The 20719-nt window shown below is 38.7% G+C and overlaps 3 protein-coding genes across 6 annotated transcripts; 1 reads left to right on the forward strand and 2 right to left on the reverse strand.

Moving 5' to 3' along the window:
• Window positions 1–318: 318 nt before the first annotated feature.
• On the reverse strand, window positions 319–4306 carry mrm2 (mitochondrial rRNA methyltransferase 2). The gene is made up of 2 exons (XM_063470767.2): window positions 4018–4306; window positions 319–3284 (listed from the first exon to the last, which is right to left on the reverse strand). The coding sequence occupies exons 1-2, from the start codon at window positions 4304–4306 to the stop codon at window positions 2854–2856; spliced, it is 720 nt and encodes a 239-aa protein (XP_063326837.1). The 3' UTR covers window positions 319–2853.
• Window positions 4307–5604: 1298 nt separating this feature from the next.
• Window positions 5605–12810, forward strand: nudt1 (nudix (nucleoside diphosphate linked moiety X)-type motif 1). Its single transcript, XM_063470768.1, has 4 exons — window positions 5605–5825; window positions 5909–6075; window positions 8698–8839; window positions 11291–12810. Exons 2-4 carry the CDS (start codon window positions 5920–5922, stop codon window positions 11461–11463), a joined length of 471 nt encoding a protein of 156 aa, XP_063326838.1. The 5' UTR covers window positions 5605–5825; window positions 5909–5919; the 3' UTR covers window positions 11464–12810.
• Window positions 12811–12849: 39 nt separating this feature from the next.
• Window positions 12850–20192, reverse strand: snx8a (sorting nexin 8a). Of its 4 annotated transcripts, none has more exons than XM_063470770.1 (13): window positions 20105–20192; window positions 19921–19987; window positions 19100–19227; window positions 18227–18356; window positions 17256–17446; window positions 16951–17071; window positions 16252–16388; window positions 16012–16092; window positions 15747–15907; window positions 15429–15558; window positions 15265–15333; window positions 14707–14856; window positions 12850–13460 (listed from the first exon to the last, which is right to left on the reverse strand). In XM_063470770.1, the coding sequence occupies exons 2-13, from the start codon at window positions 19940–19942 to the stop codon at window positions 13194–13196; spliced, it is 1587 nt and encodes a 528-aa protein (XP_063326840.1). In that variant the 5' UTR covers window positions 19943–19987; window positions 20105–20192; the 3' UTR covers window positions 12850–13193. The 4 variants fall into 4 exon arrangements, with proteins under 4 accessions (XP_063326840.1, XP_063326841.1, XP_063326843.1 ...); XM_063470771.1 differs by lacking the exon at window positions 20105–20192 and having other exon boundaries at window positions 12850–12993; window positions 13311–13460; window positions 19921–19957; XM_063470773.1 differs by lacking the exon at window positions 19100–19227.
• Between the last annotated feature and the right edge of the window lie 527 nt (window positions 20193–20719).

Raw genomic sequence — 20719 nt, forward strand, 5'->3', positions numbered from 1 at the left:
GCAAAGGGTTGAATAATCAACAAGTAATGAGAAGTAAAATTGGTCATCTGTTCACATCTTGCACTATCAGCTTCATCAACAGGCATGGCTGCTCCCGTTCATTCTAAGCAATCATCTTTAGGGGTCAGTCTCCCTTCTATGCAGTTAATTTTACCAAGAGGCATGAATGTTTCAGTTCACACTGTATTACTCATCACTCCTGAGACAGAAAGGCCAGATAGCAGCCATATTAATTTATTCATGTGAGCAATCTCTTTCTTTGCTGCATAAATGCAAATTTGAGCTCGATTAGGATTTTAATTTTCTTTTTATGGCAGGATCAGACTTGGAAAAAAAAAAAACAATTTAGGACTAAACTGATTTCAAAACAAGAACAGCTTGTGAGTCATTTATTATATTGTATTTTCATAAGGAATGAAATATTTTCAGTTACCGTTTGCGACATAGATATATTCAGATATACATTCAGCATTAAACACATTTGGGGAAAAAAGGCAAACATGAAATTTAACAGAATATTCATATTCAGTTAAATTACATTCAGACTCAAGCCACGCCTCTTTCTTCCCCCCCCCATTCTTTCTTGTGTGTTTTCATTGAATTAGTTTTGTTTCTGCAACAGTTCTTCTGGCTTTCTGAAGGTCTTTAAGGCCTTTTAGTTTTCTTTCTTGGGACATTGGCTGGTTTCTTCACTCATTCTCAGTCCCGTCCTTGCACCTCACCAGATTTCTTTTGTCTTGTTTTGTTTGTTTGTTAAGCCAAAGCACTGACCTATAAATCATTTAAGCACCAAATAAACCAAAATCAGTGGATGAACCAGTGTTGTGCATACACATAACAGTAAGCAAATAATCAATTTGAAAATGTATCTTTGGGTAATTTGTTACCAACAACCTGTCAACAAAACATAATTTGTTACCATTTCTTGCCAAAGATACAACAGTTTGAAAAAAATACTATTTTCTGACCAACAAGGTGATGCCCAAAAAACTATTAGCTAAAAATGTCACATCTTGGCAGGGTGTGTGTTATGTTCTTTAAAAAAAAAAAAAAAAAAAATTGTAAACTGGACAAGTAGAGGACAAAACAAGTGTCAAGCCTAAAAAGCAAACTACAGCAGATTGCACATGGTCCTTCAGTTGATCCATCTACTGTTCACTGAATCTTCATCGCAAATGGTCTCGATGGAAGGGTGACTGATGTGAATTCCTTCTTAAGAAAGGAAAATAGGGAGAAAAGAGGTATGCCAAAGTAGAAAAGAACTTGACCAGACACACCAGGAAAAAAAAATAAAAAAATCAGGAAAAAATCAATCATTGCCCCCCCCTTTGAGATTTTTCTAGCAAAACATTAGGAAATATGAGGTGGCTCAACATTTTTGCACAAATTTAGAATCTAAAAAGCAACATGCACATCCTCTAAATGTTATGCATCTTCGATCTCATTACTCAACTATTGTAAATTACTAACTTCCAAACATTTCTACCCCAAACCATAAGAGAGCCTCTTTAGACTCTTTGTCCCTCTAGAAACTGGATTTGCTTTTACTGCAGTACTAAGGATTACTATACCTTTAAAAGCAAATTTAAAGAACTTTATTTTTATGGTAGACTTGTTAGAAATCCACCCACAAATTAATCAGAATTCAAAAGAAAAATACTTCTTTTACTTGAGATCAAGCTATCGTCTGGCTTGACCTATAACTTTTTACTAAAGAACCAAATGTTTGCCAACACAGATGTTAATCTTTTGTACTGATTTATTTAACCATGAAAGACATACAAGCTGTAGAAGCATTCAGCGAATTGCATCTCTGTTTGTAAAATGAATGGGGATTTTTCCTTTTAGAACCAGGGGTGCCTGAAATAACTCCTTCTCCTTTGAACCTCTGCGCATGGTTGCATTTCATTGTTATTCACTCATTTGTACATGACAGAGCCCTTTTGGCCAAAGGGTAAAGCAACATCCCAAGTACGTGTCCAGCTGGAGACCTTTGTGGCAAGTCATTCCCAATCTATTTCTGTCACTGGACTAAAAGCATAAAATGCCCTCCAAAAATGATAGTTGCTTGTACATACATGAAAACGAATACACTAAGAGGGGAAAAGAAGATACTGACATCGTATATGCATCTGGCTCTGGTGAATGGCGCTACAAGTCAGGACAAGACTGACACTATACGACTACAAAGTGTGCTTTTATTTCATGACCAGTTGTACTAAAAAATAAAAAAATAAAAACAAATGAAAGTGTTCACCTCAGTGATTTAAAGGAGATCTGTGAAAATATGAAGAAAAAAAAAAAAGAAAAACTGAAATGACTGTGCTTATCACATTTTCACAGGAAACGGACATGTTTTCACTGTCAGAACCCAATAACACTTGAGTAGCATCCCACTTCCAGTTAGTCATACTGTGTTTGACTCTTATGTATTAGTTTTCCCTCTCTGTGAGCTCTCAGTGAGAGAATTATTACATATTTCTACATGGCTGGCAGTGCAAATTATTAGCATAAGCACCACTGGTAGATGACTTTCTGTAACAAAGCAAATACCAGTCTGAGTGTGTAGAACAAACACTTGGGGCAAACAATAACTTCAGAGAAGCACTGCATTGGGCTCTTGAGGAATATCAAACTGATTCTTGCATAGGTTTACATATTACTGATTCACTGCTGCTGTGTTAAGTTTGCAGGGCTTAAAAGCCAGCATCAGAGTGTTTAATGTGTTTGCTTCTGTGCCTGGAGCAGTCATCCTTACTGATGCCTCAACAGTGCCATCTTTTGATGACAGCCACTAAGACAGCCCCTTCGTCATGCTCAGACTGAACGGAGCACACACTCCATAATTAAACATCACTTTATTGGCCTTCTGTACATTCTAGCAAGGAAATATCGTTCAGCTGAGTCTTTTCTGCTGGAATCTGGCTTTAAAGTCCGAACACTACTGAACACACTTGAGAGCGTTTCCTGCAGTTTATGAGCAAGGATCCCGTCCCAGTATTTACAAAGAAGAGAACCCTGGGGCTGTAAAATTTTCTCAGCCAAGTCTATCAAAGACAAACACATTGTGATGAGTCTCTCGTGGTCCATCTCTCTGAAACCGCTGGCATTGGGTGCCATGTCGCTCAGGATGACATGAGCCTTGCCGTGGGGAAGAAGCTCCAACAGCTTGGCATGTGTGGCAGGGTCTGTGACATCGCAACTGGACAGGAAGTGAGCACCATCCAGAGGCGGTATGTTCAGCAAATCAATGCCAACAACCATACCACGAGGCAACTCTGGATCTAAGGTAATAGGAAAGATAGTGACTTTAATTTACAAGCTTATTTTTTCTGTTATTTAAGGCTGAGCTACAAGAAAGACAAGTCTGGATATAAAAGCCAGTCTATTTCCTTGCACGATCAACTAGAGAAGCAAGACAACTCATTTGATAATTATAATAACACATAATTATATCAAATTATAATAGCACGTGTTCTATATTATCATCAATACACGTTTCTTTTGTGAATCTTCTGCTTTTATTAATGCATCTGCCATAGGCTTCAATAACTTTCAGCTTGGTAATACATCACAGTCTATCACATCTACTTCTGTTTTTTTGCAGAGCACTGCTTTTTGTTTGTGTGGTAAATGTAGTGCAGACTCTTCCCATCAATCTGCATCACTAGGAATAAACGCCGACATGATGGATATTAAGACCAGCTTCGGTTTCTGAATGCTAATATTCAAACCACACTGCAGATATTTAAAAACAAAAACAAAATCAATCAATATGACATTTTACGACGCCTATACAATCTTATTAGGAAAATTAGGCGTGAGCCACAATACTTGGAAAACTACAGAAGCACTACGCAATAGGGAGAAATCGGACAAAATATTATAAGGTTGGGTTTAAAGTCGTCCCTGACATACAGTCATTAGCAAAAGCACAAACTCTAGGTTAAACGTTGTAACAATCATATCATGGCGCAACTCCCACAAACGTGTGTGATTAGACACCTGTCCTCTCACCTGTCACAGCTGAATTGACCCTCTGGACTGCCACCTGGCTCCAGGCTCCAGGAGCAGCTCCGCAGTCCACCACAGTGTATCCAGGCTGTAAGAGCCTGAACTTGTCATCTATCTCTAGAAGCTTGAAGGCGCTCCTGCATCGAAAGTTTTGGGCCTGGGAAGCTTTGACATACGGGTCTTTAAGCTGCCGTCGGAGCCAGCGCTGCTCCGCTGGCGTCTTACCCTTCAGTTTCTTCATCAAACACAACGAGGAGTGCAGATATCTCCTCTGCAAGGAAAACATCCACATTGTTATTACAGTGCGCAGTCACGTGTACCGCATGCTGAACTGCGCTTGCGTCGAAATACACGAGCCCCCCCTCCTCATTGGTTAAGGGCAAAATCGTTAGGTGCGTGCCTATATACGTCCCCTTACTGCAAAACACGTACACAACAAGTGTTCCTATCTGGGACAGATTGAAGCTAATGTGCCTAATTTATTTTTCCATTTGTTTTAAGTTTATACAATACTGAGAAATCCTAGGTCACATTTATTTATTTATTTTTTACTGTGTACAAAATCTTTTAATGTGTGAGAAGACAGGCAGGCTATATTAAGCCAGTTTAGCATCCAGACTCTTATTACAGTGCTGTAATATGTGCAGAAGGTGTGACCCTATCAAAGACAGACGAGGCCTTCCTTAAAGGAATAGATTGCAGCATATGTAAAGTACAAATGCTTTCCAAAACGCTTTGGAGAGTTTGATTGGCAAATAACACATTGGCTCACCAAGGTCACCAATTCGATTCCACTCTCTTTGGGCGTTCTGTCAGGAAGAGCATCTGATGTAAAACTTTACCAAATCAAAACATATGGAGCTACCAGCTGAGGCAAGTACCATGCCATCTAAGTACAGGAGACGAAGTGGCATTTCTTCAGATCCCCTGCAGTGATTTCACATTATGGAGTGTTGTATGCTGTTAAATGTAGATTCATTTGAGGGCCGGGAGATCACATCTGTTAGTAATGATCTTTACATGCAGATAGTTCTCCAGATTCTCTATAGTTCAGCCATTCATCCATTTTCCTTTGTTTATTCAGTTGTTTATCTGGTTGGGTTTCTCTATAAACTTGTAATAATAATATGGGCCACAAGGATGATTTGTTGCAATTTTAGATTGGAAAATGTTCTTCAGTTTTTGAATGGTAAACTCAACCTTAAATTTTACAGATTTCAGATGGAATCTTTTTTTGTAAGGCATGACCAAAGTGCATTTAAGTATTATTGCTTTTCTTATTATTACTAATAGTCTACATAGTCATGAAAGCAAGTAAAGAAGCTTTTAAGGCCTGGATGACTGAGAACCATCAGAGACATAACGGACCTTTTAGAAGCAGTTTTTGTTATATTAACAAAATAAAAATAATCAATCAATAAAAATTGTATTTTCAGTAGAATTTTTCAACATAAATACCATGATAATAACATTAGCTCTGATGTTACTGATAACCTCCATTTGTTGTTGGGTTATCTTAACACGTGTTGTAACTGCAGCATTAACCAGCTCCAGTTTCTAGTCGAACACATTTCATGGTAACCACGGTTAACCGATCTAGCAAGAAAGCGATGGAACCGGTGAGCTGAGTTTACGTCAATCGTACTCATCCACGCTCTTACGTATCAGCACATCACGTGACAACCGATCTGCAGCTGCACGCGGGAGTTGTTGAACTCAAAGTATACTGTTTTTATAAACAGTTTTTCTTCGGCCACCGCTGAGCAAAATTTCATTTTTTTTCAATACGCTAGCACAGTTTTACTTAGCAGGTAACTATGTTAGCACACAGCGCACTGTGCAGCACAGTGGAGATGCATTGCGTTAGTTTAACATCAGATTTCTTTACCTCCAGACTCAGGCGAGATGTTGAGCTCCAAGCTGCTGACCCTTGTGTTCGTTGTCCAGCCGGGCAGAGTGCTACTGGGCATGAAGAAGAGGGGCTTTGGTGCTGGAAAGTGGAACGGGTTTGGGGGCAAAGTTCAGCCTGGAGAAACCATTGAGGACGCTGCTAGGAGGCAAGTTTAGTTGCGTTCGACATTTTTATATTAAAATAATAATAATGATAATAATAATAGACTCGTGATTTAAACGATTTTTTAAATGAAGTGGTCTTAAGTGTGACGAAACTAATTGGGAAGCTGGTAGGAAGGAAACAGCAGAAGACCCCAAAAGCTGCAACAACGATCAGTTAAGAACGGGAAACTGAGGGTACGATTCTCATGGGGACCAAAATTGGACAATAGAAGACTGGAAAAATGTCAACTGGTCTGAGTCTCAATTTTGACTGTGACACTCAGATCATGGGGTCAGAATTTGTTGTAAACTACATGAAAGCATGGATCCATTCTGCTTTGTATCAGCGGCGGGCAGTATTGCTTTAATGTGTGGGGGATATTTTCTTGGCACACTTAGGGCACCTTAATACCAGGTGAACATCATCTAAATGCTACCAGCCTACCTGAATATTGTTGCTGACCATGTCCATCCATTTATGCACAACGGTGTGCCCATGTTCTAATGGCTCCTTCCAGCAGGATAATATACTTCATCCCAAAGCTTAAATCATCTCAAACTGTTTTCCTTAATCCCCATGGTCAGTAGATTTCACACCACAGCACGTTTGGATGTGCAACTATGTTTTTTTGTTGTTTTTGTAGTTGTTTTTTTTTTTTTGTTTTTTTTTGCACAGATTTCTGCAAACATAAAGCATCTTTTAGGTTTTTACAGGTGTAATTTTTTATAGCCCTTGTGTTTTTATCTAAAGTAGTTCTAAGTCTAGTTTAATCAGTTTCACAGTGCATATTATAACATCAGTATCCACTTTGATACCTGCCTACAGTTGCAGCTTTAACATGAACCATTAAAAACATATGACAAAACATAACACTGGGTTTTGGATTTTAAGACGAAACTCTGAGTACTCTGTAAGTGTGTGGGGGGAAACACATTAATGTGGAGTCTGGACAATCTGTGATCAATCATCTGCAGGAAATTTGCTTCAAAGCAAAGGAAGGAAACCCCCAAAAAGCTATCAGGCAAGTTCTCAAGCCGTTTTCCCTTAAACACGTAGTGAGACCAGCTTTGTGTTTAGGATATTTGGAATGCTAATAAATGCGATGGGTAACAACACTGAGTTAGAAACACTTAGTTCTTCATGTAATGGTCAGGTAAAGGCAATACTGAAAATCATCTTAACCCACTTCTCAATCCTAGCTTCACTCCTTCCATTTAATAAATCCTGGTCAGTGAATAGGCAAACGTTTATTTTGCATTTCTTCCACAGCAATTTCAGCTTTCACATTTCCCAAATTAACTTGTTTAAGTTGCTTTTTGAACCTGGATTGGCTCTCAAAACTTTTAACAGACTCTAGTGTCCAACTCTGCATATCATTCTGTGCAGTGAAGGTGAGACAACAAAGATAGTTAACACCGATCAAAACATATCTTTTAGTGAAGGGAACTTAAGGTTGTGTTTGGCTTGAATACTGGGGACTAAAAAGCCAAAATGAGGGCCCTTAGATAACGTGCTGTGACTGAAAATATTGCTAGACAAAAGAGCTTGTTTTAAAAAGTGTGATTGATTAAATAAAAAGAAAAAGAGGAAAACTGCAGTTTGTAATTAATAGTCCTAATCATATAAATTAGTGTCTGTTAATATGTTGAGTGTAATGTATAATATTCTGTGAAAGGAACATTAAAATTCACTTGCTGCTGGCAACTACCAGCAGCTTTTAAGGTGGAGAGTTTTCTTGGATGCTGCTAATGCATCATTTTTGCAGTTGTTGATTTTTTTTTATGATTGGGATGAATCCCCAGAAAATAAAACAAAAAGAGCTGCTGCATCGTTCCAGAAAATCTGAATTTTTTTTCAGTCTTTTAAAAGTCGTCATCCCTGCCCCTAACAGTTCTTATCTCTGAAGCTCTTGTGATGAGTAAGATATGTATCAAGTGTACCTTTACCAAGATTTAACATTCTGCAAATGAATGATGACACACACGGCTGCAGCTTTCCAGCCACCAGCCGAGCACATCACCAACAACAGGAACTGACAGGACCCAGTACAGACTCTTTATGCCGGCGAGGCGTGATTGCGGATGCCACTCAGGTGCGTCCGCCTCCACTGCAGCGGCACCGCAGACCACGCCCTGCCACACCTTCATAGAAAGCGACAAAGCTCTTATATTAATTTCTTCTCTGACGACACATTTTTATTAGAAAGCAGCCCCGGAGCTTTTAGGCTATGTCACATATTAGTGTATTAATGGTTAGTTACTTTTTAAATAAAGATGGGAGAGAATAAAAGTACTACAAATTTGACATTCAGTCAACCTGAACGTGCTATTTTGGCATATTTTACTACCCTCTGCAGTTTGCAACAACACTTTGACCCTGATCTCAAAGTTCACCCCACAAGCTCTTATCCAGACCTTTTACTCACATACTAATTTTTTTTTAATATTCTTAAAATGTTTTGTGTAGAGGGTAAAGCAAATGCCACAAATAGATTGTGTCCTAGAACCACTAATATCATTACTTTGCCATTTTTAGTTGCTTTTAGTGCCCGTGTGACGTTAACGGTGAGCTTATTTTTAAGACCCACGTAATTAAACATTTATTTGATGTTTTTTCCTTTCAGAGAGCTGGAAGAAGAAAGTGGTCTCACGGTGGATGCACTCGACAAGATCGGAAATATCAAATTTGAATTTGTGGGAGAAACGCAGCTACTTGATGTCCATGTTTTCAGAGCCGACACATATAATGGAGAACCGACAGAATCCGATGGTATCACATCCGCTGCACCACACTGAAAAATGAAGAAATCCAGTGGTATTATAGTTTGAAAGTCGTTGAAATGAGAGGAAGCAGAGAGCTTGGGGTGGTGAATTTTAGTTCACTGCTGCCTATACGTTTCAGATAATGGTGCCCTATGAGAGGAGATGCAAAGACTGTTTGTTGCACAGTGCCTAACAGTTTGGCAGGAAAATATTTTATATTTCAATATATTTATAATAAATATAATTGAGTCCTAACTTGGTGTAAAACATTTTTTGTAACTTACTGTTAAAGTGATGTTTGACCCAAACTTATATCAAGAGTTCGTTTTTCATATCTGTCACATTTCTTATTGAAAATAATATTTTAAAGGTTTTATAAAATCAAATTTGTTGAATATGCAAATCCATCCACTTTGGTGACCCCTTTATAATAAGCGAATAAGTGAGCAGCCGAAAGAAGCTTTTTAAATGGAGTTGAGTAAAAATGTTAAGTAGCAAGGAAAAATATAATATATCTAATAATTGTGCAGTACTGGAGCAGATGTTCATAGTTAAGAGTTCTGTGAAGTCTGTGAAAAGCATTTGACCTCCTCCTGACATCTTCAGGGGGGTTTGTTTTGCAGGCTCTACTAGTTTTATATTTTTCCAGCAAAATTTAAAGTGAAACAAGCAGTCTGAGCAAAGCAATTGAAGCCAAATTCTTCTAATAACTAGAGTCAGGCTGTGACATTAGGTTTTTATGAAATGTTGGCCCACTCTTCTATGCCAATCTGTCATAGTGCAGCTACACTGGGGGGTTTCATGGCTTTTGAGTTCCATGCAAGGTTTATGATAGCAAGAATAGGAATAGGCGTGATGTGCAAGCACTTTGTGGTTTTTGAGGGTGTGCTAGGAAGGACCGAGTAGTGCAAATCAAAGGTAAGGTACAATAACTTACAGCAGACAGAAGATTGGAGTGTGTGTTCAAAGCAGAAGGTTACAATAAAGGTTTGATTTTAGTGATATTTCTTAGTTGAAAGAAATGAGTGCATGAGGTTAGAGAGTTGAGGCTCAAAATTCAAATGCTGGTCAAAGTAACTGCAAAATTCCTCACACATTATTTGATGTTGCAGGGCTAGTGACCAATCTCCTTAAAGAAGCTGTCAGGCCTGAACACATGGACCTCATGTAATGAAAGCAGAAATGGTACAAGGGTGGAGCTTTGAGAGATGTCACATGGGAAAAGAGAAGATAAAGACAAAGTTACTATGAATTTTGAAGTCTCTGTCAAATAACTATTATTAAAACCATTTGAGAGCAGTGCCAGAAATACCAGATCAATAATATGTTAATTGGTTTGGTCTGATGACTGGTATACTTTTTTTAAGTACAATGTCCCTCAACCAGCTGAAAAAGCTGGTGAGCAGTAGTTTTGTGAGTTATTTTAGAAATTAGTAGAAGTCTGGAAATGGGTCTGCAATTGTCTAAACCAGTCGTATCCTGTGTTAGATTTTGACTATTTGACTGTTTTGTATGAGATACACAGAAGTAGGAGCGTGTATAGTATATTTGTGAAGTGGAAAGAAAAATCTATAATTGTGCTCTCAGTGGTAAAGATTGTAAATAAACAAAGAAGAGTTGATGCTCTTAGCAGGAAGAACTTGCAAGGATGTCTTTCCAGGCAATTTAGCCAAGGTCAGCAGGGTGAAGTCTGGAGGCGCCCGGCAAAGCTCAGCTCCTCGAGCGTTCAGGCATTAGCAGTGAACCAAAGAGTCTGGAGGGTAAAAGAAGTCAAACAGCCAGGAGGTGAAGTGATAAGTAGAGGGAAAAAAGCTTAACTGAAATGTGGTAAAGTTAAGGGAAATTGTGTAATGTGGTTTTAACACTGATTTAACAAGACAGAAATTAAAAAGTTGAAAAATACTAATAACCAGTCAGGGGATTAATTAAGTATGCGGTTTGTTTAGTCAAGAACAGTCTAGTCAAGCCATTAAATTAAAAAAAAAATAAAGATCCAACCATTTCTAGCATCTTTTTAAGGTTAAGAAAGAAAGAATGAATATGGTGGAGTTTTTTCTCTCTAATCTTTGACTAGAAAAAATTCTAAAAAGAGTAATTTTAGTGACAATAACGATTTCAGCATACACTTATGAGCATTTTAAGGCACATCAAATAACATTAAAGTGTTTGATTTTAACAGCTTATCGTATAAAAGTTTTGTTTTGTATAAAACAGATAAGGCAGGAAATGAGTGCAAGTGTTATCTGCACTGCCGTAATACAGATGTCTGTTGTCTACTTAGGATTGAAGTCCTAAAGCAACTTGAATTGATTTAATAATAATTCTCTCCATTCTCTGGACAGTAACTAAGAAATGGCACAAAAAAATGACAGTGAAAAGGCAGATGATATCTGAAGGCAGATGATAAAATGCTATTTCATTCTCCGGAGGTCTAATTATTTTTTCTTTTGTTTTCTAGAAATGAGGCCTCAGTGGTTCGAAAGTGACAAAATTCCTTTCAATCAGATGTGGGCCGATGATATACTGTGGTTCCCTCTGATGCTGCAGAAGAAGAAATTTGTTGGATACTTCAAGTTTCAGGGTCACGATGTGATTCTCAGCCACACGCTGGAAGAAGTGGAGGAGCTCTGAAGGGAAATAATCGAGCTGTTACTGGTGGCATTTACATCGGGGACCAATATAAAACCTCAGTCTTCTGGAAATTGAGAAATACCAGGAATAATCCAACGGTTTAAATCACGGTTGTTTTGTGTCATTATGCGGAGGAAACGAAGATATCCTGTGGAGGGTTTACATGTTATGCAACTGTAACACAATTAGAAACATTTTTATTTCTTTACAGGGTTTTTTTCCCCATGAAAATCAAAGCAGCACTACACTGAAAGAAAACATCCATATTCTCATTTTATTTTTAGAGTATCTGATTCAACACAATTCAGGAAGCACCTCTTTAGTGGAATATTTACAGTATATACAGTTCTGAATTCATTAGGTTTCATATTCTGTGCAGCACGTTTCCAAAATTAAGGCGATTACTAAAATAATTGTTTCATACTGTATATACGGTATTGGGAGTTTCTTCATAAAATACATGTTTAAACCAGTTCATTTGCAATTTGAAACATAGCTTCTTTAACATGAACCCCAAATTGCACCTTTGTTACATACATAATTTTAGAAAAGTACAAAGTCAGACAGTGAATGAGAAGAAAATCCAGCAAAATCCAGACATTTTTGTCCTGATAATAATACATCTGTTGGCTGATGTGCGCAAAAATCTTCTTAAAAAAATAAAAGTGATGATTGTTAAATTGGGACGATGCAGGAGTCCTGCTTTTATGTACAGCAAAGGAGTGTATTTAGGCAGCTTTGTCTTTGGTAGTAAATCAATAGCTTATAGTGTTATTATCGACATATTATGTCACTAGTGCCAGACATTATCCTTTCATAGATCTCACCTCTGCCCTTCATATTATCCTACAGTTTAAGTTCAGATGTTTGAAATAGCTTATAAAATAAAAACTGGGACGCTTGCAAATACTTCAGGCAACGAAAACTCTTGTTGTAAAAAAACAAAAAGCAGGAAAAGTATGCTGATACACATCCCTACGAACTAACATTTATAAAATAAAATAATATACTGGATCAATGTTATTAAGCAAGAACATTAAGGTTTTTAATAGTCCCATCCTTTAATAAAGTCAGCCTTTCTGTCCTTTACTACTTATTTCATCTTAGTGTGGAAAATTTAAATATCACATACAGGTGCTTTAACTAGTCAGAATGCAGAAATTAAAGCACCAGCCTTGTATCTGTTGTAAAATAACACTTCATAGGATTTTCCTGACATGTTCAAATAATTATAAAAAGTTAATGGTGAACTGGACTTTACGCAGAAGCAGAGCATAAAGTGTTTTACGAGCCAGCTGTTCCATGCAGGTGATATGGCCAATGATCAGACAAAACAAAACTGAATGAAAAAGCTGTGCTTCCCCCCCCCCCCCCCCTTTAGCATTATTTTGTAGTTTGCAATCCTCAGTGGCTGTGTTTTTCCTTTTTCATCTCATGTACATTTAGGTTTCAGATGGAGTGTTTCAATCCATTGTTACCGCTGAAGAGACACCCAAGCTTTGGCTGCAATTCACTCCACACCTCCCCCATCTAAAAAGAAAGGGAAAACAATAGTGTATTTTACTGCACAGAATATATTGCTCAATAGTTTCCAGCTTTAAGACCCACTGAAAAAAAAGAAGCATTCAAGTACTTGAACCACAGAAACTGAAAACCAGCGATCAGAAGGAAGTACATAACCATTACTGCTTTGCTTGGTTTCAAATCCCAGATGAAAAAGGCCGGTCTGTTCAGCTATACCATCCATCAGTTTCAGTAGCCAATTTAAAACTTATTTGACCTTCCCTGGAGTGGTGTCGCCATAAAGGCGGATCTGTAGAAAAATTATTTTCAAAAAGCTGTCTCACCTCTCGGTGTCCTTGGACCTGGGAGTTAACAAAAGATCCGAGAATGTGCGAGGTAATCGGAAGGTAAGTGAAGATAAGCTGTGTTTCTTGATGAAGGCAGAATAGGGAGAAGTAGTTACGCAGCTCCATGGTCTGGATGGCATTTTCTTGCTGTTATTAGAATAAACATACAGGAAGATGTCTTTACCGTTTATTAAAGGATGGAAATTATTAGAAATAAAACACTTTATATGGAGTAAGCGTCGTCTAATTTCATATGTACAAGTGTTGGGACAAAATAATGAAAAAAAAAAAACAACATGATGAAGCTCTATTCTCATTGCCAAAACAAGAAGCACACAAATTATTCAATTACATTTATAAGAGTCTATAGGATTTAAAAGTTTCCATTTTGTGTTGTCACGTCAACACTGTAATTACCTTTCATCATTCATTTATGACTGTTGTACATAATAATACATACATATCTCACATATTAGTCAACTAATAATCTCTGTTTTTAGAGAGCATTATATGCATTGACAGGACACTTTATGTATATTTTGCCTGCATAACCATCTCTAGGGTTTACAGAGAATGGCTTGAAAATACTTTGTTAATGACAGAGGTCAGAGTGGAATGGCCAGACTGCTTCGATCTGATAGGAAAGCAACAGAAAAATAAATAAAAGTAGCAAAAGAGCATCTCTGAATGCACAACACATCTAACCTTGAAGCAGAAGGGCTACAACAGTCAAAGACCACACCAGATACCATTTCTGTCAGCTAAGAACAAGAAGCCAAGTCTACAAATTCACACAGATTCACCAAAACTGGACAACTGGAAATTGATGAGTCTTGATGTCTGCTGTGAGATTCAGATTGTTCAGAATTTGGTGTAAACATCATGAAGGCATGGATCCACCCTGTTTTGTTCAGGCTGGTGATAGTGACGTAGAAACACTGGGATATTTTCTTTGCATAGTTCAGGTTCTTTAGTACCAATTAAGCATTTAAACAGTCTATTGAGGAGTATGCCTGTCCCTTTATGACCACATTGTACCCATCTTCTGATGACCATTTTCAGCAGGTTAACATGACAATGTGTTCACTGTACTCGAGTGGCCTTTATAGTCAATACATCTCAATCTAATAGAGCACCATTGGGATGTAGTGGAACAGGATAATGTGCAGCTGACAAATTTCTCTCATCCCCAACATTTAAATATTTTTTTTTAATGGCTCACAAGGCTATAGCTCCATTCATATGCAAAACCACACAATTATATGGTCAGTGTGTGTGTTTTCAGGGCACATGTTACTATTATATGAACTTCAGTCATTGTAGAATTTTACTTTTAAAGCAATAAAGAAGTTCACACTCTAAAGGCTCACAAAAGAGAAGACGAAATGATCACCTGAACAATTCGCGATTCCAGCTGCTCCACAGATGCCTGCTCTTTGTGCTGCACAGTGACACTCATCATCTGCCTCTTCATCACACTGTACTTGTGCAATGCTTTCTGGTGCTCGTGGAGGACGCCCTTCTCATGCCGCTCACAGAGATCCTTGAGAAACAAAGTACTTCTTTATTTGACTCCAAATTGTAGGGAGACACGCTGTGCTGCACATAACAACCAGGGGTAATGGAAGAACTTTATGCATGTTGTTTTTTTGGTTAATAGATTTGATAGACGCTGTGGAAAATGCTTTCTTATTAACCCACCAGCTGCTTTGCAAAATCAAAAAAATTCCACCCACGAATAAAACTGCAATTTCAATGGAGTGAGGTTAAAACAGTCCATTACATAATATTCTGACTTTGGTTACTAAATGCACTTCAATTTAAATTTACAAATATTTATTGTGATTCTATCAGAAAACAGCAGGCAGAACAAAAGTAACTGCCACACAAAAGGTTGAGGATCCCCTGGAGGTGGAGCGAAAGGCGAGAACCAAAAGTGAAACTCACTCACCCTGTACGACTGCAGCAAATCCAGGAAAAGATTCAATTTTTCCACAACATCATCTTCTTCTCGCCGGCCCTGAGGACATTAACAAAACAACATTTATTACCCAGTGCCAGTTTTGGACAAACACAGCAGAGCAGGTGGTGAAGATGAAAGACTGAGGGCTATACCTGCTGAGCAGCTTTGTCAGACAGCACAGCGAACTCCACAGAAAGGCTCTTCAGCGACTGGCGCAGGGTCCCCCAGGTGCTTTGTGAAGAGGCCAAGGAGGGAACAGGCGAGGCATCTGAGCCTAGTGTACTGCAGAAAATACAATATTACAGAGGGAGAAAGTAATATTGTGGTGTGCTAGCTGCCAAACTCATTTCAAGTTAACAACCAGGAACAGAATCACAGATAACACTGAGGATTTGAACCTTATTACCAAAAACTCCAATACCTGCGGATACTACAGAAAGATTAAGTTTATACCTGTAATAATAAAATACCTGAGCTCTTTGCCAAACATGAGGAGATCAGATGCATTGTCCTTAGAGCGCTCCACCATTTTCTCAGCTCTGTCCCGCAGCCTCTGGAAGCTGTTGTGGATATTTCTAATCATCTCTCTGCTTGTTGAAAACTGAGCCTGAATGTCAGCTGGGAGATATTCCTGTAACGCAAGCGAGGCAAAGCTCTTTTGTGCTGTCTGAATCCTTAAAAGCAGGCGATTCTTTATGAGAAAAGTACAACTGGAGTCATCAACCATGTGCAAACCTTTGCCTGAGTTGCGATTCTGTTAATCATGAACTCGTCACCCGTTTTCTTACAAGTTTCACGCAGCTTAGACTGAACATCCTGTGTGGGAAGAGGAGGGTGAGGAGGTCAGAGTTTGCGGGGGGGGACACAGATTAGCTAGAACAGGATGCATTGCACTGTCAGTCATCATGACCATAATGCTTACTGTGCAACAGCCAGCACAAAAGAAACAGGGAGTAAGTTAAAGAAACGACATACAGAGCCACTGAAAGTGAGGAAGGTCTTGACCAGCTCATCCTCAGAGAAGAAGGGATGTCGAGCCACCAAGTTAATAAATCTGCCGAGACCACGTCTCCTCCCCTCAATGAACTCCCGCTCAGAGAGAGAGGTCAGGACTGTGGACAGATGCAGCAGAGAACAAACACGATGAGCAGTTTGACCAGGGGTGTTAGCACTGACAGAGAGGGGTGTGTGGGGTATAAGTCTATGTCAATTTACTTAAAAACCATAAATGGAGAACTCTTCCGATGTTATGCATCAAAAAGTACCAATGGTGGGAAGGTTGATTTGCATATGATGATGCATTTTTTAAAAATATTCTACAGTTGATTAAGACTTAAGTGAGTCAGTGTCTAACCAAGCGTTTTTGTGGGGATTCATCAGTGCATAAGAATCTACATAAAGAGGAAACAGGTGGATTTTTACACATCACTAGTTTCTTTGATATTTGTTTTAAAAATTAATCAGACACATGATGTAACAGCTGTTTGAAACCTCCAGTATTAATATTTAACTTTTATTCTTTACCCGCCAAAATGCTTGGCTATGTGTTTGTCAACCATTCTGTCGAGAGTATACACCCAAATAATCTCCAAACAAATCTGAAGTAACAGACATGTTCAGCTAAAAAAATAAACTGTAAAATGATTCAATGCAGACACAAAGACCCTGACCTACCTCCCTTTAACATCCTTTTAGGTGGCAAAGCTGGCACCACCCTGTAGGCAAATCTCTGAAGCAAAACCTCGTGGAAGACATCAAAGTCGCTATAACGCCGGTAAACTGATATCTTATAACGCTGAATAAAACAAAAAGCAAAGACAAGAAAATTTAAGAGAAAGAGTAACAGTGTACTAGTTCACATAGTGGTTCTAGATTAGTTCATATTATTTAAATACCGATCCAGAAGCAGAGTTTCTAGTTTCTTTTTAGACCATTGTAACACACATATTTACTGTATCGGGTTTTATTTGGTGCCTTGCCTGGCTGGTGACCTGGTACTCCACATGTTTGAGGAACAGGCCTTTCTTCTCAGGAATGAGCTCCACCTGGACCGTGTCTTTCGCCAGAAGCCCGTCCAGCGTCTGCGACAATGTCAGCACGTCGTCCTGAGCCGGCTGCATCCTCAGCGTGCTCAGGTCCCTCGGCTCCCCGAGCTGAGGTTTCGGTAACTCTGACAAGCACACAGCAACAACCAAGATCCAATATTTGTTTTCCGTGATTGAATCAATGAATCTAGAGAGAAGTGAATTTCCCAAGTGCGAGGAATGCTGATGTTAAAACCACTTTTTTGTTTTTCAACAGAAGACTACGTGTTCCCCTCTGTTTGTCTCCTGCTAGCCCAGTATTGTGTGTAGCATTCATGTAATCTGCTTTTCATTTCTTCTAGGACATTCCAGGAAGATCGTGAATTGAATGTAATGTACTCCCACAAATGCATAAGACTCGTTCTGGAGCTGACAAGGAAGTGGCATGCAGCAAGCTGCCACACTGGCCACACCTGAAATAACAGAGAGGGCCTTAAATAATCACAGAAGGTCGGGGATGGATCTAACTCAAGCCAGCATAATGGCTACCTCAATGAAAACCATAAAAACCTCTCCCCCTGTCATCTTCCCTCTGTGGGGCTAGTGAAAGAATGCAACACTTAAATATAGCAAAGTCTTTCCTACCAAAATAAAATAAAACTAAATGAAGCCACGTGAGGCAAGTGAAATGAAAATTTTATGCAGTTGGTACTTTTCAGTTTAGAGCTGTCATTTTTAAAAACTCCTTCTATTTAAAAGTGAAACCTTACATCTACATGGTCAATAAAAAGAGTGACATTTGTATCTTTGCAAATGATTTATCCTGACAGCAGAGGAAATGCTGGCGTTGCCGTTTTACACACTGAAGACTTGCCAAACTACTCATTAAGCAAAACATTTACTACACTGCTGTCACTGTCCCCTACCTAGTATGCAGTTCTCCAAGAGTTTGGGACTCGGTTGCTTGCCCTGCTGAGCGAGAGCAATCAAAGCGAGTGCTTTATAGAGTGATAATTTGCTCAGGAATCCATCGGTGGAGTCAACGTGCTCAGCAATCTGAAGAGAACAAAGACAATATGGCCTCAGGGTCACAATTTTACAGTCTGACAACCAAATTCAAATGTGGTTTGCATTCCTTTTGCGAAAAGTGCGCAGTATACACAAAGGCAATGCTATGCAATGAGGTCAGGGAACGGGACATTTTAAAAAAAAAAAATAATTCTTTGAGCCGAAACCTGCAGACATTGTAACTTCAGAGGAATTTCATATTGTGGATGTGTTGTACATCTCAGCATTAATGCAAACAAAAACCACGGGATACACCGCTATGTATTCAATGCCTGCACGCCAACATTGTTACTTCCTGCTGATAAGATATTCATCCCACTATCCTTTGTCTCAACCACTCATCCAACTCAGGGTGACAGGGGCACTGGAGCCTATCTCACAGTGGCGACCTGATAAAATATTATGTCTTTATCTACTCTGTCTGCATTTGCTAACACTAACTCACAAAGCATCCCTTATCAAAATTAAAGTGAACAGTTGAGCAAAAATGTGGCATAGCAGCCCATTTAATTTATTAAATTGTCTCTTTGACTAAAGGCTTCAATTCACCAGTCTGTAATCCTTTTCTATGCCAGCCTCATGTCACTATAAAACTGTGAGTGCATGTGTCACATTGGTAACATGCAAAAAATAGGGATGGGTCAATGGGATATTCCTCTACTATTTTGGTAGTAATAACACTGCAGTCTCTACCTGTCGCAGCATGAATGCTTTAAGTGTGGACCCCGCACCTGGTTTAAGACCACCTTGGAGAGATCGGTCCTTTGGAGCAGCCGCTGAAAAACCTCAACCTGCACTCTCTCATCTGTCCTACAGCGGATGGCCTCATGCACTTCCCTGTAATAGGCAGGAACTGAACCTAAAAGAGGAACAACACCTACATAGCATCACAACCGCCCAAATATGAGAAATATTCCATCAAGTGGTAACCAGTGCAGGGGTCACGAGAAACTAATTTTATGAAACTACTGGATTTATTTCCTATCTCGTGGTTTTATATTACCCCTCATAGAAATTACAGGCTGCTGTGTTGCCTTGAATCTTTTAAGGCATCCAAAAACAGACAAAAAAAAACAAACAAACAAGAAAAAAAAACATCGGAATGTATTATATTAACAACTTCAGTTTTAGAGCAGTGCGGACTAGATAAGATTAATACAGCTCAGATAATATCACTACGGGGGTTTTAGGTATTTCAGTGGACAAGGGAAAGTTTTCCAAATGGAAGTAGAACAGCTCCCAAACTAAGTAGCACTGTTCACCGCTTACTTAACCTTTACCGGGAAAAATCACCAAGACTGTAGCTTCACTGGTATCAAGAAAGCATCAACAGGTGAGATAAAACGCGCACATGACGGCTTTTCAAAAGAAGATTGATTTCGATCTTAATGTTGCCTACTCAAAAATTCTCATAACGATTTTAGCTCGCAGGAATATTCACACTTTAAACTTTTCCGACATCGCAACGTCGAGAAAAATAAATAAATCCAATGTGGAAATTATTTGGCGATACTGTCATAAAAAGGACTTTAAGAAGTTTTGGCACTCTTACCTTCACTGATCTCTCCTGCCATGGTTCAGCCTGTCATGTGAGCACGAGAGCACCTCCATGTGATTTCCTGAAGAAAAGAAAAAAAAAACATGCAATTTATTTCTTAAAGTTGTAGCGATCGCTGGCTCAAGTCCGAGCCCAGAGATGAATAATCCACATGAATTAAGTGCAGTAATTTACTTACAGCCGCAGTTAATCACCAATTGTGCCTTTAAACTGCATTAATCCGAACCAAGAAACGGATTTGGGGTGTGAAGAAGCGATTTATGAAGCTCCCAACTCTGTGAGACAGAAGTTTATCAGACTTATCAAACTAACTTACTATGGGGAAAAAATGTCTCGAAGGGGGATATTTATTTCATGGTTTCACTTGGGAGGTTTAATTTTAGTTTATTCTCTGTTCCTCATTCTTTAAACTTGTCTGCATGAGCAATGGTGCCTTCACGTGCTCCTTGTATATTTTAACTTGAGGGATAACAAGATGCACAGGCAGAGAGTTTAATTGACGTGATCGTTGTTGCTGTACACATAACTGTACTGTTTTTAGCTGTATTATCTTTACGTGTTGTTGTTGTTGTTGTTGTTTTGTCGTAGATATCAACAATAAAGCAGAAAGAGAATAGAAACATGAAACAAAATAAACAGAAAACACTCTCAGATTATCAATACACATTATTTTCAGGAATAATGTGCAAAAGGCTTGAGCCACACTTATTTCATTATATTTTGTTAGAAATATGGAAATATAAATTGTAACCGTGTTTGCAGAATACTAATAAGTCAGTGTTTTTGGCACAAC

This window comes from Pelmatolapia mariae, linkage group LG4 (assembly GCF_036321145.2).
Source record: "Pelmatolapia mariae isolate MD_Pm_ZW linkage group LG4, Pm_UMD_F_2, whole genome shotgun sequence".
Classification (NCBI taxonomy): domain Eukaryota; kingdom Metazoa; phylum Chordata; class Actinopteri; order Cichliformes; family Cichlidae; genus Pelmatolapia; species Pelmatolapia mariae.

Excerpts from the sequence above, each read along its gene's own strand:
- mrm2 (XM_063470767.2), bottom strand. The coding sequence starts at position 4,306 with ATGTGGATGTTTTCCTTGCAGAGGAGATATCTGCACTCCTCGTTGTGT. Across the intron at positions 3,285-4,017 it reads GGTCAATTCAGCTGTGACAG|ATCCAGAGTTGCCTCGTGGT; the intron begins GTGAGAGGACAG and ends CTATTACCTTAG.
- nudt1 (XM_063470768.1), top strand. The coding sequence starts at position 5,920 with ATGTTGAGCTCCAAGCTGCTGACCCTTGTGTTCGTTGTCCAGCCGGGC. Across the intron at positions 6,076-8,697 it reads AGGACGCTGCTAGGAGGCAA|CTGGAAGAAGAAAGTGGTCT; the intron begins GTTTAGTTGCGT and ends CCTTTCAGAGAG. Across the intron at positions 8,840-11,290 it reads AGAACCGACAGAATCCGATG|AAATGAGGCCTCAGTGGTTC; the intron begins GTATCACATCCG and ends TTTGTTTTCTAG.
- snx8a (XM_063470770.1), bottom strand. The coding sequence starts at position 19,942 with ATGGCAGGAGAGATCAGTGAAG. Across the intron at positions 18,357-19,099 it reads CCAAGGTGGTCTTAAACCAG|ATTGCTGAGCACGTTGACTC; the intron begins GTGCGGGGTCCA and ends TGTTCTCTTCAG. Across the intron at positions 13,461-14,706 it reads TGGAATCGCGAATTGTTCAG|CAAGAAAATGCCATCCAGAC; the intron begins GTGATCATTTCG and ends TTCTAATAACAG.